At 56.9% G+C, this 13,445-nt stretch overlaps 1 protein-coding gene across 1 annotated transcript; it reads right to left on the reverse strand.

Moving 5' to 3' along the window:
- Positions 1 to 344: 344 nt before the first annotated feature.
- On the reverse strand, positions 345 to 4,788 carry DLX4 (distal-less homeobox 4). Its single transcript, XM_068979148.1, has 3 exons — positions 4,524 to 4,788; positions 969 to 1,165; positions 345 to 584 (listed from the first exon to the last, which is right to left on the reverse strand). The coding sequence occupies exons 1-3, from the start codon at positions 4,786 to 4,788 to the stop codon at positions 345 to 347; spliced, it is 702 nt and encodes a 233-aa protein (XP_068835249.1).
- Between the last annotated feature and the right edge of the window lie 8,657 nt (positions 4,789 to 13,445).

Below are 13,445 nucleotides of genomic sequence, written 5' to 3' on the forward strand. Positions count from 1 at the left end.
GTTGAACCCCAGACTGTAGTCGGACTGCAGTCATTTCAAGAAGGAGTGACAAGACTAGGGGTCGTGGGAAGTCTGAACTCCAGCCAATAAGTTTTTTTCCAGAGCCTCTGACGGGAGGCAAAGTGTCCAGTCCTGGGTGGGGGTGCGGCAGAGGCTAAGGCTATTTGAATTATGAGGCAAGGAGGAAAAGACTCACCACCCCATCCTCTTCCTCCTCTAGCTCCTCATCCTCCTGAGAACACCCATCTGTATCTGGTTTCCTCCCAGCCCAGAGAGGGTGCAGGTGGGCTGGGTCCTGCCTGGGCTCTGTAGGAGGCTGGGGCCTGACCTGCTGCTCCTCAGACTCACATCATCTGAGGTGGAGCTAGGACATCTGGGGAGTGATGCTGATACCACGCTCCAAAGCTGTTGCCATAGCCACCGGTGGGCAGGACCCCTGCCTTGGGTAGATCCCAGAAGGCTGGAAGAGGTGAACAGGGAGACAGGGAGGGGGACCTCCCAGAGAAGGCCCCTTCCTGTCCCCCAGAGTTCTGCTTCAGGAGCTTCTTATACTTGGAGCGTTTGTTCTGAAACCAGATCTTTACCTATGCAGAGAAAAGGGGGAACAACGGAAGATCAGGAGGAGTGACCAGCAAGAGGGAGTCACTCATCCTGGGAGAAGAGCAGATGTTGGGAACATTGGCTCCAGGCCTCCAAAGCCCCTGAAGGCCCTGAATTCCTGCCTCTGAGTTAGTATCCAGTTCTCCCAGTCTGGGTACCCTCTTATACGCCCTGAATCGCCCCACCCCTTTTACATCCCCCATCCCCTCCTACCCCCCACCCTTTTTAACACACTTCCCTAGTCTACTCGCGGCCAGCTAAGGGAACTGTGAAAATAAGGCTGGGGACTCATCAGTCATTCACACCTGAGGGTGAGTTCCCAGGGAACACACTTGGGGAAGGTTGGTGGAGGATGGGACTGGCCCCACCTGCGTCTGGGTGAGGCCGAGCTGCGCGGCCAGCTGGGCCCTCTCGGGCAGCGCCAGGTACTGCGTGTGCTGGAAACGCTGGTTCAGGTGTTGCAGCTGCAGACTCGAGTAGATGGTCCTCGGCTTCCGGAGCTTCTTGGTCGAGGCCTGTGGGCGCCGCTCCGGGGGCTCCGGGGACAGCGGCGGCTTCTCCGAGTCTGGGGGGCGGCGCGAGACGGTGTGTGCACGGATAGAGGGGCGGACGCGCCGTCTCACTGCTTAGCTGCGTCTCGTTTGCATTCCGGCCACGAATTAGCAAAAGCTCAGGCACCGGGCTCGGCCCTGCTCTACCTTGCGCTCACCCTCCTTTCAAACCCCACGTCCACTGCGTGCCGGGTGGGACCAGCCGCAGCTCTTGCCCTCAGGGAGCTCCTACTCGCAACGGTCCAACGACCCTAAGAGAACAGCGCCAAGAGCCGCAGCGAGGGCAGGGGCGGCGCCCCGCGGCGGGAGGGCAGAGTTCAGCCGCGCGTGGTGGCGCCAGCTTGGGGCGGGGCGGGGCAGAGGGCTGGGGCGAGGCTGGAGAGGACGAGGGAAGGGCATTCCGGGCGGAGAGAACTCAGACGCACTGTTCAGAGGCCGAGGCCAGGGTCAGTGTCTGCGTGGCAGCCTCCCCGCTGCCGGAAGACGGGTGGTCGGAGGGGCCAGACAAGAGTGGGCCTTGAACGCCAGGATGCGCAGTCCTCCCAGCATCAGAGTATGGAAAGTGCCCCAGGCTTTGCCATCACCTCCCGTATTGTAAGGGCCTCCTTCTCCTGAGGCACGCCCTCCAGGAAAACTGACATCTCTTCCCTCCCCCAAGGCCGGCTGGCTGGAAGAGTAGGCTTTCAGGGGCCCTAGAAGCCGGTTAGTGCAAGGCTGCCCCCTCCTCCGCCCGGCTGCACTCACAGAGTGGTTCCCGATTGGCACGCAAAGTGACCGGGGTTCGGAGAGCGCAGGCCCTCGGGGCGGCTCCGGGATCGCGCTGCGGTGCCGCCGCGGGAGATGCGGCCAGCTTCTGCCTTCCCGTTCAGCCCCTCGAGGAACCTCGGTCGGGTCACAGCTTGGCCCTGGGATGGGGAGGGCAAGGGGTTCCCCTCTTCTGATTCGAGCGTCCCACCCTGCGCCACCCTACCGGGACTTCGAGACCGTTCGTGCAAAGGGCAGGGCTGGGATGGACGGAGCGGCCGAAATGTCCACGGGCTTAGGGTTCGTTGCCCGCCGCCAAGCTCAGCGGACCGAGCCCTGGGCCCCGGGTGCCTAGACGCAGAGGGGGTCCGACCGCGTCTCCCACCGCCCCGCCCCCGAATTCTTCCTCCGTTTGGGCTCACCACACCCACACTTCAGGTCCCCCGCCCTCGTCCGGCCGCGGTGACCCCGTGCCTTCACCTCCCCCGCATCCCTCACCCGTGGTCTCCGGCGCTACGGGCTTCTCAGATCCACCCCCCTGGACCCCCGCTTCAGCCAATTCCCAGAAAAACCGTTGGGTTTCCGCTCCCGCCCGCGCCCGTCGGGCCTCTCCTGGTTCAACCCCGCCGCTCGCCGCCCCGGGCCGGCCACTGAGCGACCACCCGCGCCTCTTGGGCTGCAAAAACTGAACAGTTCGAACTCTGAGGCAGAGACAGCAGGAAGCCTGCTTCAGCTGCGAAACTCTCAACGCCCTCCTCACCCTAATTCTCCCAGCAGACCCCACTCCTAGTTTCTTTCCCCACTGCTGCTTTCTCCACACCAGTTGCAGCAAGTCAGGACGAATCTGCCCAGGTCGCAATTCGGGAGCGCAAGGGCCTCCCTCGAGGCAGCGCAGCACCCGCCTGCTCATCGGGGCGGTGGCACACAGCTCACTTAGAGCCAAACCTCTCCCTGAGGCAGGGGTGAACAAAAGGGGGGCAAAAGGAAGACCCTCGCAAGTCCTCTCTCACACCCCAATCATTTAATCTAGAGTGAGCCAAATCCCTCAGGTTCAGTGAGGTTTTCGTTGGATCCGGGGAAACTTTGTAAAGAAAAGGAACTCTCCACTCTTTAGTCCTTAAACCAAGAAAAGGGAAGGTGAGACAGGACTGAAATTACCAACCGCGATTCCAAGATTTCTCTTAAGGACAGGGTTAACTTATTCCTATCCCACTAAACAGACACACAGGCACACACAAATGTACCACATTAGCATATACTGAAGAGAAGAGACCAAGGGATTCGGTTTTTTAGAAACCAGATCATTGGTAGAACACCCCCGCCCCCCCACCCTCAGCTGCTCCTCCTCCAACCACAGACGCAGCAGCAGAAAAGCAGCAGCTCCAGTTTTGGAACAGAAGGCAGTTAACTTTGGGGGAGCTTTGAGGAAGTTCCCTAAAATCCTCTTTTCTGGCTTCATGCATGAAAGCCAATTTGCAAGGGCCAAGCCTGAAAAACAGGCTGTGTCCTTGATTCATTCACACTCTTTCTTTGGACCTCAGTTTGCTCATCTGTACATCAAGAAGGTTGAGCTCCTGAATCTCCAGGGTCATTCCTGGCTCTGACGTTTATGAGGTCATGTGTTTCAGCAGAGCAACAAGGAAAGGGAGGGAGACATCTTGGTCCTGGGCTGACTCCAGCTAAGTCACTAAGTGAGTGTGCATCCTTGGAGGAAACTGTGCCAAAGACAGTTGTGGGGGCAATTTGGTGGGGGTAGGGAGTGCAGGGGAACTAAGCTCTAAACTCAAGCCAGTACAGAAGGATGTCTGTGTTGTGTTGCATGGGTACAGCCCTGTGCAAGGCTAGGACCAGAAAGACAGGCCAGTTCCCTAGCTTGAGGCCACCCAGTGAGCACAAAGTTGCTCCAGGCAATGGAACTGGGGCTTAACCTACCCCAAAGGCAAGGGGTGTAGATAACAGGAATGGCCAGTTCTTTGGCTGGAAGGCTGAGATCTACTACCAGTCTGCCTGACCCGCCTGTGGCTACATTCTTACAATGATGGGTAGTAGGGTCTTAGCCCCTGACTCTACCAGGTCAGTGTATGGTCTCTGTCTGACACATCCAGGCAACAGGCTGGGGAGAAGGGGAAGGGCCCCAGAATATGCCCCCAGTTCTACTGCCTTCCAGCTGGGACCTGATTTCTAGATATCGGGCTTTGGCTTGAGCACTGCTTTCTGAAATAAGAACTGGGAGAGGGGCGACAGTGAAGAGAGGAGGGGTGCAGGATGGAGAGAATCCTAGGGGAGAGGCTGGGCACCTACACCCACATCTGGATTGTTTCAGTTTTCCGTTACAAGTAGGTACACAACCCTGCTGCCCCAGGGGGTGGGGTAGGGAGCCCAGCCACCCGGCTTCACACACTGCAAATCGAAACCAGGTCGGTCTTGAAAAGAGACCTAGATCAGCTCACCCCCGCCCCTCCTCCCTGTCTCCCGCCCCATCCCTTCGCCCTCCCCCCACCCCCAGATCTCTTGGAATCTGAATGAGGTCTGAATCCCGCCAGCTGCGCCCAACCAGGCGAGGGCGAAGTTTGGGGGCTCACTGGAACCGGACCCAGAGGTGGGCAGAGCCGCCGCGGCGGGACTTACCTGTCTCCCGCTCTTGATGAGCCGGCTGAGATGGCGCGGTGGATAGCTGGCAGGGCAGGTAGGAGTCTCCGGGGATCGCCGGCCCGCTGTAGGGATAGGGCAGAAGGTGGCCATACGGCCCAGAATAGGGCAAATCGGGGGCGGCTGCGGTTACGGGGGACAGGCCAAGCTGGTAGGCAGCCACTACCGATGGCACGGGGGCGATGTCCGGGAAGACGGCTTTGGAGGCGTCCGGGCCAGGGAGGGGGCAGGGCAAAGAGGTCATTGCGGCCGGGGCCGGGGCCCGAGGGCCTAGGCCATGGCCGGGCAAGGAGTCCGCTCCCTCCGCCAACTCTCTTTTCCGAGCCTCAGGCGTTGGGGGCGGATGAGCCCCTCAACCAGCCTTCCCCACAACTTATCCCGGGGAAAGTGTCTCTCTGAGCCTCATCAGCGGAAAGCCGGCGCCTGGGAAAGGGGTTCGGGGGGGAGGGTGTCCCCCATGACTTTTCCCCTCCCCCCTAAATCCATGGGGCCCCCACTCGGCTGGCTCTAGGGTTCGGTTCCCGGGACCCGACGGGGTCCCCGCCCACTTAAACGCAGCGGATTGGCTACCACACGCGGTGACCTCACGGAGGCCTGCAGCCGGGGCCTTCCCCTCACCTCCCCGCCCCGCTCCCACCCCCGCCCCCGGGGCAGCCCAGGGTAGGGAAATTCAGAACCAGGAGATGGGAGGCGAGCGGTGCGAACTCTCTATGCACGGCTGTCTCGGGATCCGCTGCAGAGAGGTGCTGGGTTGCAGGACGATTGGGGCAGTCTGGTCATAACGGCACAAAGGCAAGGAAGTCGACAGGGCGGCAATGCCCAAGGGCCGAGGGGAGCAGTGCCTTAGCGGAGGCGCTGTGGCTGCGGGGGCGAAAGGAACCTGCGGTCACGCTCTCTGGCTCTGGGGGATCTGTGCGGCGGTTATGACCCTGCCGCTACGGACCAAGCCCGCCAGTCCCGCAGCTTATTCAGCGCGTCGGAATGCATGGCTGCCGAGCGCCGGCAGTATGTTGGTAAACACGCCGGGTCTGAGGAGGTGCCGCCCGGCGCCCAGCCGGCCCAGCACGCGCGCAGCGCGCACGCCCCCGCGGGGCGCCCTGGGCCAGGCACGCCGCGACCGCCGCGATTGCGTCTCACCGCCACCGCACCCCCCGCACCCCGCCCTGTCCTCGCTTCCGCTTCCGGCAGGGGCCCGGGTTCGGTTGCGACACCGCAGCTCCTGCAGGCCCCCGAGGCCCAAGGAGGGATCTGCCGTCTGGGCTTCAGCCAGTGCGGCGCCCCGCCTTTCCTGGCGCCGCGTGAGGATTCAGCCTCGCACGAAGCTGGACAAAATCTGGGAGTGGGAAGCGAGTCCTGTTTGATGGCTGCTCCTCGGAGGGAATTCCCTGCCGGGTGCTGGGAACACGGCAAGCCAGGTTCGTGGCCTCATCTTCCAGCCTGTGTACAGGGCCTGCCCCTAAATAGTATCCAAGACCTTGCTGGGCTGGAGTCTCTGTGGCCACAAGTATACAACTTCACAGGGACTCTATTCAAATACAACAGATACACTGGCGTATACCAGCACACCGGTGTCTACACGGATGTTCACATTAGCATCCCTCCACGAACAGAGGTTCATTTATGGATCGGCAAATACAGAGTATATGCTGTGATGTGTACACATCTACACACCCAAAGATGAATAGCAATACCCTAAATAAAAGCACTGTGGTTGTCTCTCACACAGACCCACAACTATACAAGTCTAATTGATGGTGCACACTCTAAAATAAAGAAAACCCAAGCATATAAATATTTATATACTTGTACCCATCCTATGAGACACACCAGTCCACACACATCTAAGCTGCTTCGTGTTAGGGGTGAGACAGTTACACACCAAGCCTGTCGGTCCTCACAGATTCCCCAGCATATCCATATACAAAGCCTCTGTCATTTGAGTGTGCAAACAATTCATGTTTGTACACATGTGTGTGCTCTATCAGGGTACAGAGTGAAGGCAGCGGTCTTACAATTGGGGGGTAGGAGAGGACAACAACTGGAAGAAGAGGGAAGCTTAGAAAAGGAAGAGAAGGCAGGCACAACAGGGGTGGCCAGGATAAACCAAAAAATTGGAAAAAGTTTGCAGTCAGTTGTCCTGAGGGAAGGAAGAGCAAGTCAGTTTCCAGATGATGCGCCGTTGCAATGTAGGGAGATGAATTGTGCTGAGAAAACACTCCTCTGACACTTGGCTCTGGGTTTTCTCACCTGAAGTCTTGGAGCATCAAGAGAAGGAGCTCTGTGAGGGAGTCCCCTCCTTTGGAGATCTGGGACCCACTTCCCTCTCATCCAACAGGGTTTGCATGGTTGAGAAATGCAATTTCCATATGGAACCTCCTTTCCCCTTTTCTTACCCAATTCCAGCTACGCCCTCACCACTTCCTTAGAACCGGGGCTAAGAACTTACAGGGATATAGCCTTCCAAAACTTCTTGCCACCATCATCTTCCTCTGGAGAGAGGCAGCCACACAACAGTACCAGGCTCCAGGGATGGCATCTCAGTTCACACCAAAGGAGAAAAATGTTCTTTGAGGCTCCTGGTGGCTCAGTGGTAAAGAATCTGCCTGCCAATGCAGGAAACATGGGTTGATCCCTGGGTAGGGAAGATCCCCTGGAAAGGGAAATGGCAACCCACCCCAGTCTTCTTGCCTGGGAAATGCCATGGGCAGAGGAGCCTGACAGGCTATACAGTCCATGGGGTCGTACAGTCAGACATGACAGAAACGGAGCATGCATGCATGGCTGTCCGAGAAGCTTTCACAAAGGAGGTGCTTTTGAGGTGGAACTTAGAGTTTGGGTTGCAGGCCCATGTATTCAGGAGTCCTTCCCTTGCAAGATCTAGTAAGAAAGGGCAAGGGCAGCTTCCCCAGAGGCCCCTGAAGCAGTGACTTTGGGCATTCTCTGAAGCCAGGGGATTCATTGGGACTCATAGTGAGAGCTTCTCCTAGGCTCTCAGGGGCCTTTGCTGAGCTCATGCAGCTCCATGCAGCAGTAGGCAACATCCTGCAGTCCTTTAGAATTTATGAAGTATTCACAACATCCAAGCCCTGTGCATCTTCACCAGAAATCTGTGAAGTGGCTACTGTTATTATCCCCAGTTTACAAACAAGGAAATCTCTACTTTCATCACCACCTCCCTCTTCCCACGTGCTGGAGGCTGTGGGGCTTAGAAACTGGGAAACATCTTTAGGAAGCTTCCTGGTCTCAGATGTGGAATCCCCATGGAGGTGTCCCCTCTGACCAGCGCCACAGCTTTGAAGCCTGGAGGGAGACTGTGGAGATATGGAAGGGATGGGGAAAGGTGGAAGGGATAGGCACCGGCTAGGAAGGGCTGTAAATCTGTGTTTGATGAGAAGGGAGGGAGGGCCAGCCTGAGAGGCCTGAGGCCTGGATTCCCATCCCAGCTCAGCTACGAACCCGCAGCTGGCTGTGATAGCCTGGGTCAGCCATGTCCAGTCTCTGAGACTCATTTTATCCACTAAAATGAAGCTGCGCTTAAGACCTCCAAGCCATTGTCATTTGCTTTAGAATAAATTGCAAAAACCAAAATCTAGAAACCTAATAAAACCAAGATGAAGGAGGAGGAGGAGTTGGAGGAGGGGAGGAAGGCAGGCAGGCAAAACACATGAACTAACTCTCCTGTCACCACCCGTACTCCAGCCCCTGCTTGTCACAAAAGCCAGAAGTGGCTCTCCCAACTCTTTCTCACGCAGGTCCTCTGCCTTAGTGACAGGGGCTCGCTTGGAGAACTCCAGCACCGAAGTGAGGGCCTGGGAGCCGACATCAGGGTCCTGGCTGGGGGACACGGCAACCCTGAGGGCTGGGGAGTCAGCCAAGCCTCGGTGAGTGGACACGAACGATCCGCGCGGTGCACGGTGGCTTGCAGGCTCTTCGCAGTTGCCCGGCAAACAATCCCACCCGATGCGCTTTTGATTCTTGGCGCAGAATAAGCGCCCTCGGCGGTGGGATTTATGCTTCACTCGCAGTCCCCCGAGCTCGGACTCTGCCCAGACGCCGGGAACTCCATCCAACAGAATGCCCCCTCCTCGAAAACACCCCCAAACACCTGATGAGTACAGTACTCGCCGCGCAGTTCCTGAACTCGGTACCACACGGCGCGCCCGCGTTCGGGGGCAAAGGGGCGTGCATGCCACGGGAGCCGGGCGCCGGGGGTCTGCAGCCTGATGCAGGCCCTCCACGCAGCCCCTGCGTGGACCTGCCCTGGGGCTTGGTTCCCATCACGACCCGGCCCGAGGCCGCCATTGCGGGATTAGCAGCTCCCTTTTTCCTCCATCCCACCCATGGACCCCAAACGAAATTTTAATTTCGTCTGTTCTCCGTGGAATTTAAGTCGTACTTGCCGGAGCTTTCGTAGTAACTCGGTTTGGGGAAACTGAATAATCCGATTTGGCAGGGAAGGGAAGGGGGATGAAAAATCCTCCCTCCGCTGGGCGGGGAGCGAGGTGGTTAAAGCCCCCACTCTCGGTGAGGCCCGCGAGGGGAAGAGGAAGTCTGTAGGGGCCCGCGTGCCCCGCCACACACAGGGATTTGACTTTTGCTGAAATGTGCATGAGTTATTGTCTCTTCTTTGTGGTGGAGCAGTGAATGAGCGTGGGCTGGCCGGCGGGCTGGCTCCTGCCAGCCCCGCCGCGCTCCGGGTGCGCTTACCTCCACGCTCCTGAGAGCTTTCTCAGTGATTGGCGTCCCGGCCTCATTTTCCAGATCACCTGGGAGAAGTTCCCGGGAAGGGGGAGGGGGAGACCATGGGGTCAGCGCCGCCCAGAGATCCCAGCCCCGCTCGGCAGGAGGGCTGTGCCCTGAGTTCTCCGGCAGTCTCGGGCCTCAGTCACTTTCCTCGTGTCTCTGTTTTATTTCCAAATTTCACTCCCGCTCCGGGAAAAATCTTCTGTTGGGGTTTGACTGGGACATTTAAAGTACACACATATACGAAGTCACCAAATTCATTAAAAACAATACCGTGAACCACTCTTGGACCGAATAACTCCCTGCCCTCCAAAAAAGAAAACAGTTAACAAAAAATGGGGCGGCCCTTTTGAAGATGCGTTAGAGGCGCCGCCATCCGCGACGGGAGAGCCATTTGGCTGGCCTTGGCCCCAGCCCGGTGCGGGAGCGGGAAACGGCCGGGTTGGGGGCTTGGGAGTTCCGGGCGGGTGTCCCAGCCCCGGGCCTGTCCGCCGGACAGACCGCTGGACGCCGCGCTAGATGCCCGCGGGGAGCGCGGAGAGCTGGAGGGAGGCCCGAAGCCAACCCGTCTGCAACGAAGTCGCGCGCCTGGAACGAAGGCAGCTCATCTGGTTTCTCCAGACCTTTCCAGACCCTCGCACGGAACCTAGGGCGTTCCGCCCAAGTCTCCATTGCCCAGCTCCAGACGGAAGCCGCTGGTAGGACGTGGCTGGAGTGGGAACAGCACCTAGCGAGCACCGACGAAGTGGGTGCGTGCACGGGCTCACAGAGACGCAACACACTCCCTCCCAGACGCCAACAGCCGCAACACACACTCCGTAGGCCACCACGCCACGCCCGCAACACACACACACAACCGCATCAAGCCCGACACACAGGTGACACGCACCTTGTTACTCAGCCCCATCCCTCTAGACCCCCTGGATCCAGCGGAAAGTCTAAATGGTGGGGTTACTGGTTTCACTTTCTGTAGCCAAGACTAGACCCTTTTGAGGTCCGGCGTGTTTTTCTTTCGTAAGAAAAAGAGTAGGTCCGATCCCTTGCCTTGTCTGGTTTGGAGTCTGGGAGAAGGACAGCCGCACCTCAGCTGGGCTGGCCTGGGAGAATGACCGGAGTGCTTTGGCGAGGGGTCGGGAGTGGGGGGGTGAATTGGGAGGCCGGGCCTCCACATGGATGCCGAAGTCGCACCCGCAGCCCAAAGCAAGAGAAATAATCACGAGTACCAACAATACCGTCCCCCGCCCAGCCCCCGCTGCCGCAAACCAAACTCCGCAGCCTTTACCCCTGTGTACCACCTAGCTGGGCTCTGGGGGTGATGTTGGGGGGAGAGTGGACAAGGAGAGAGAGTGGGAGGCGGCACAGTCCCTCCACACTCCTCCCAGCTCTTGCAACCCTCCTTCACTGGGCTCAGCTAAGGGAGACCCGGGTGCGAAGCCAAAAGGAGGGGTGGGTTCTCGCCAATCTGTTTTAAGAAGGGAGAGGTGGCTCACGCCGCTCCTCCTGTCCGTATCTATCCTCTATGTCAATCACCCTTATTAATTCCTGCTGGAAAGGATCACACAGGAGAGGTTCATCAACTGCTGCTTGGAAAACGCTGGAGGGCAGGGAAGGGTGTAGCGGGGGAAAGAGCTTGTTCTTGCTGGAGGGAATTGGGGGCTCTGCTCCTCCTGACCTCCAAGGGGAGCTGAACTGAGCTGAACTATCCTTTCTATCTTTTCAGACCAGTTTACCCCTTCTCTCCAGTGAAAACTCCTCTCAACTTGTAAGCTGAGAGACACCTGTCCTGGCCTCACCTTGGCTGAGAGGTGGCTCCCAATCTCTGGGGGAGGCAAGCCCTTCCCAGAAAGTGCCTAAGAACTAATGGGAACGGGGAAGCTCAGTCCCACTCCTGGCTACTACCAGGCAACCCAATAGGGCACTGCTTAGCTGCCCGGGGCTGTGGGTAGTGATTCTGTGACTGTGGGAGACACAGGGGCATCCAGATGGAAGCACTGTTCCTGAAAACAAACCTAAGGAAACTTCTGGCATCTTTGAAGGCTAAGGTGAGCTTGGGTATTCTGAAACCCTGTGTCTTGGGTAACACAATAGTGATGGTAATAACAGTGAACACTTATTAAGTGTTTTCTGTGTTCCGGGCACTATGCTAAGCCCTTACATGGATCGTTTTATTTATCACACAAATTCTATGACGTAAGTATTCATTTTATGTCCACTTTACAGAGGAGAAAATTGAGGCACAAAAAGGCTGAGTAACTTGTCCAAGCTAGAACAGGCCAGCTTGTCATCTTAACCACCGTGGAGTTGTCTTACCTGAAGAAGCACCACTCAGCGAGGATGAGAGGAAGGGTTGGGGAGGAGGAGGGGACCCCAGGAGATGAATGCCTTCTGTGGAATGGTGCTGGGAGAAGTTACAACATCAGTAATGGCTGAGGTTTATTATGGGCTTATGCTTTATGTGCATTTTTCTCATTGACACCTTCAAACAACCCTGCAAACGGATCCTATCCCTCATTTTACAGAAGAGGAGACTGAGGCACAGAAAAGATGTGTGCAGAGTCTACACCCTCCACAGTGTGGGGCCTCCAATACCAGGAGCTTAGGATGGGGCTGTGGGCAGAGGAGAGGACAGGGATGGAAGCTGAGGGACTTCCCAGGGGCAGCTTGGGTATGACGACGTAGGCTGGCGAGGGAAGAGTCTGGTGGCAGAGAGCCCAGTTAGGAGGCTGTTGCAAATCGACCGTGTGTGAAATGAGGAGGGTGGGCCCAGAGACTTGGTGGCAGAGGTGATGGAAAGAAGGGGACGTGTGAGAAAAGTTGCTCTGAGACAGATTCTGCTGGGCCTGGTGATTGTACAGGAAGAGGGTAGAAGCAAGCATGACAGAGAATTTCCAGGCCTGGCCAACCAGATGAGTCTGCAGAGAAGCCGAGTGTTTGATTCAGAGATTCAGGCATTTGGATGAGTGAAGGGACCTACATTCTAGGTTTGAGTGCTCCAGCAGGCAGCCAGACACTCTGGTTTCCCTCCATGCCCCTGCACAGGTGTATCTCCCTGGGGCCCAGCCAGGGTGCACAGGTGAAACTTGCATATATGCAGATATATGCAAATGAGAGTAACTCAGCCTGGGCCCTGAGCCAAGAGCCAGGGGAGGAGAAGGGCCGCCCTCATCCTGACTCACCCTCTGACACGACGCCTGGAATGCCACTTCCCCAGCTGGGCTTCCTCAAACTTGGGGAACTTGCTCCTGGAATCACCCTAAGCTCAGGCCCTGAAGATCACAAGCCCAGGAGACTGGGGTGCTGAAATTGGGGACTGTTTTAATCAGAGTAAGGCTTTATTCTGAACCCTCTTTGCAAAATGGTGGCAAGGGGGCGGTGGGGAAGAATACCAGGGTAATACGACCTTTTAGGCATAAACCTACATGGCAGTCCCCAAAGCATTTTCCTATCTATAACTTCCTTGGGGCCTCATAGTAACTTGTGAAGTGGATGATTTATTAGACCCATTTTATAGATGAAGACACTGAGGCCTGTGTTGTGAAGTGCCTTGCCAAGGAAAGGCTGTGCCTTGCCACAGCCACTTGCCTGGCTAGTGTATACAGAGCTGGATTTCCAACCCAGGCCTCTGACTCAGTGCTCTTTATACTACCGTATGGTTTGGTGATGGGCTGAGGGAAGGGGAAGCTGATTCTGGATGCTGAGGTTTCGTTTGGGGACCTCCTGGCACTCAAGTATCCAGACAGTCATGGGAAAGACTCCCCTAAATCCTCTTGGTCTTCAAGAAGTTCTCATTGAAGAATTCCTTGTTAGTAAGCTTTTGATTTTAGATCTGAGGTCACACCCCTTCCATCTGGCTGGACCACGCACTCCACTTCCAGCTCCTTCAAAACTCACTGCAATTCAGTACTTTCTTTTTAAGCACTTACTAGGTACTGCTCTGGGAAAGGCACAGTGGGAGGTCAACCTCGGTCCCATCAAATAGTGAATCTGGCCATTTCTATGTATCAAGTCCATAGGGTCATGGAAGTTGGACATGCCTGAGCACGTGCGCATGCTCATGTGTTAAAATGGTGATTAAAAATACAAAGAAGAGTGAATTAAAATACACATTTGCACACAGTTAAGGAATGCTTAGAAACTAGGTACCCAGCTCAAGAAATA

This window comes from Capricornis sumatraensis, chromosome 8 (assembly GCF_032405125.1).
Source record: "Capricornis sumatraensis isolate serow.1 chromosome 8, serow.2, whole genome shotgun sequence".
In the NCBI taxonomy this organism is placed as follows: Eukaryota; Metazoa; Chordata; class Mammalia; order Artiodactyla; family Bovidae; genus Capricornis; species Capricornis sumatraensis.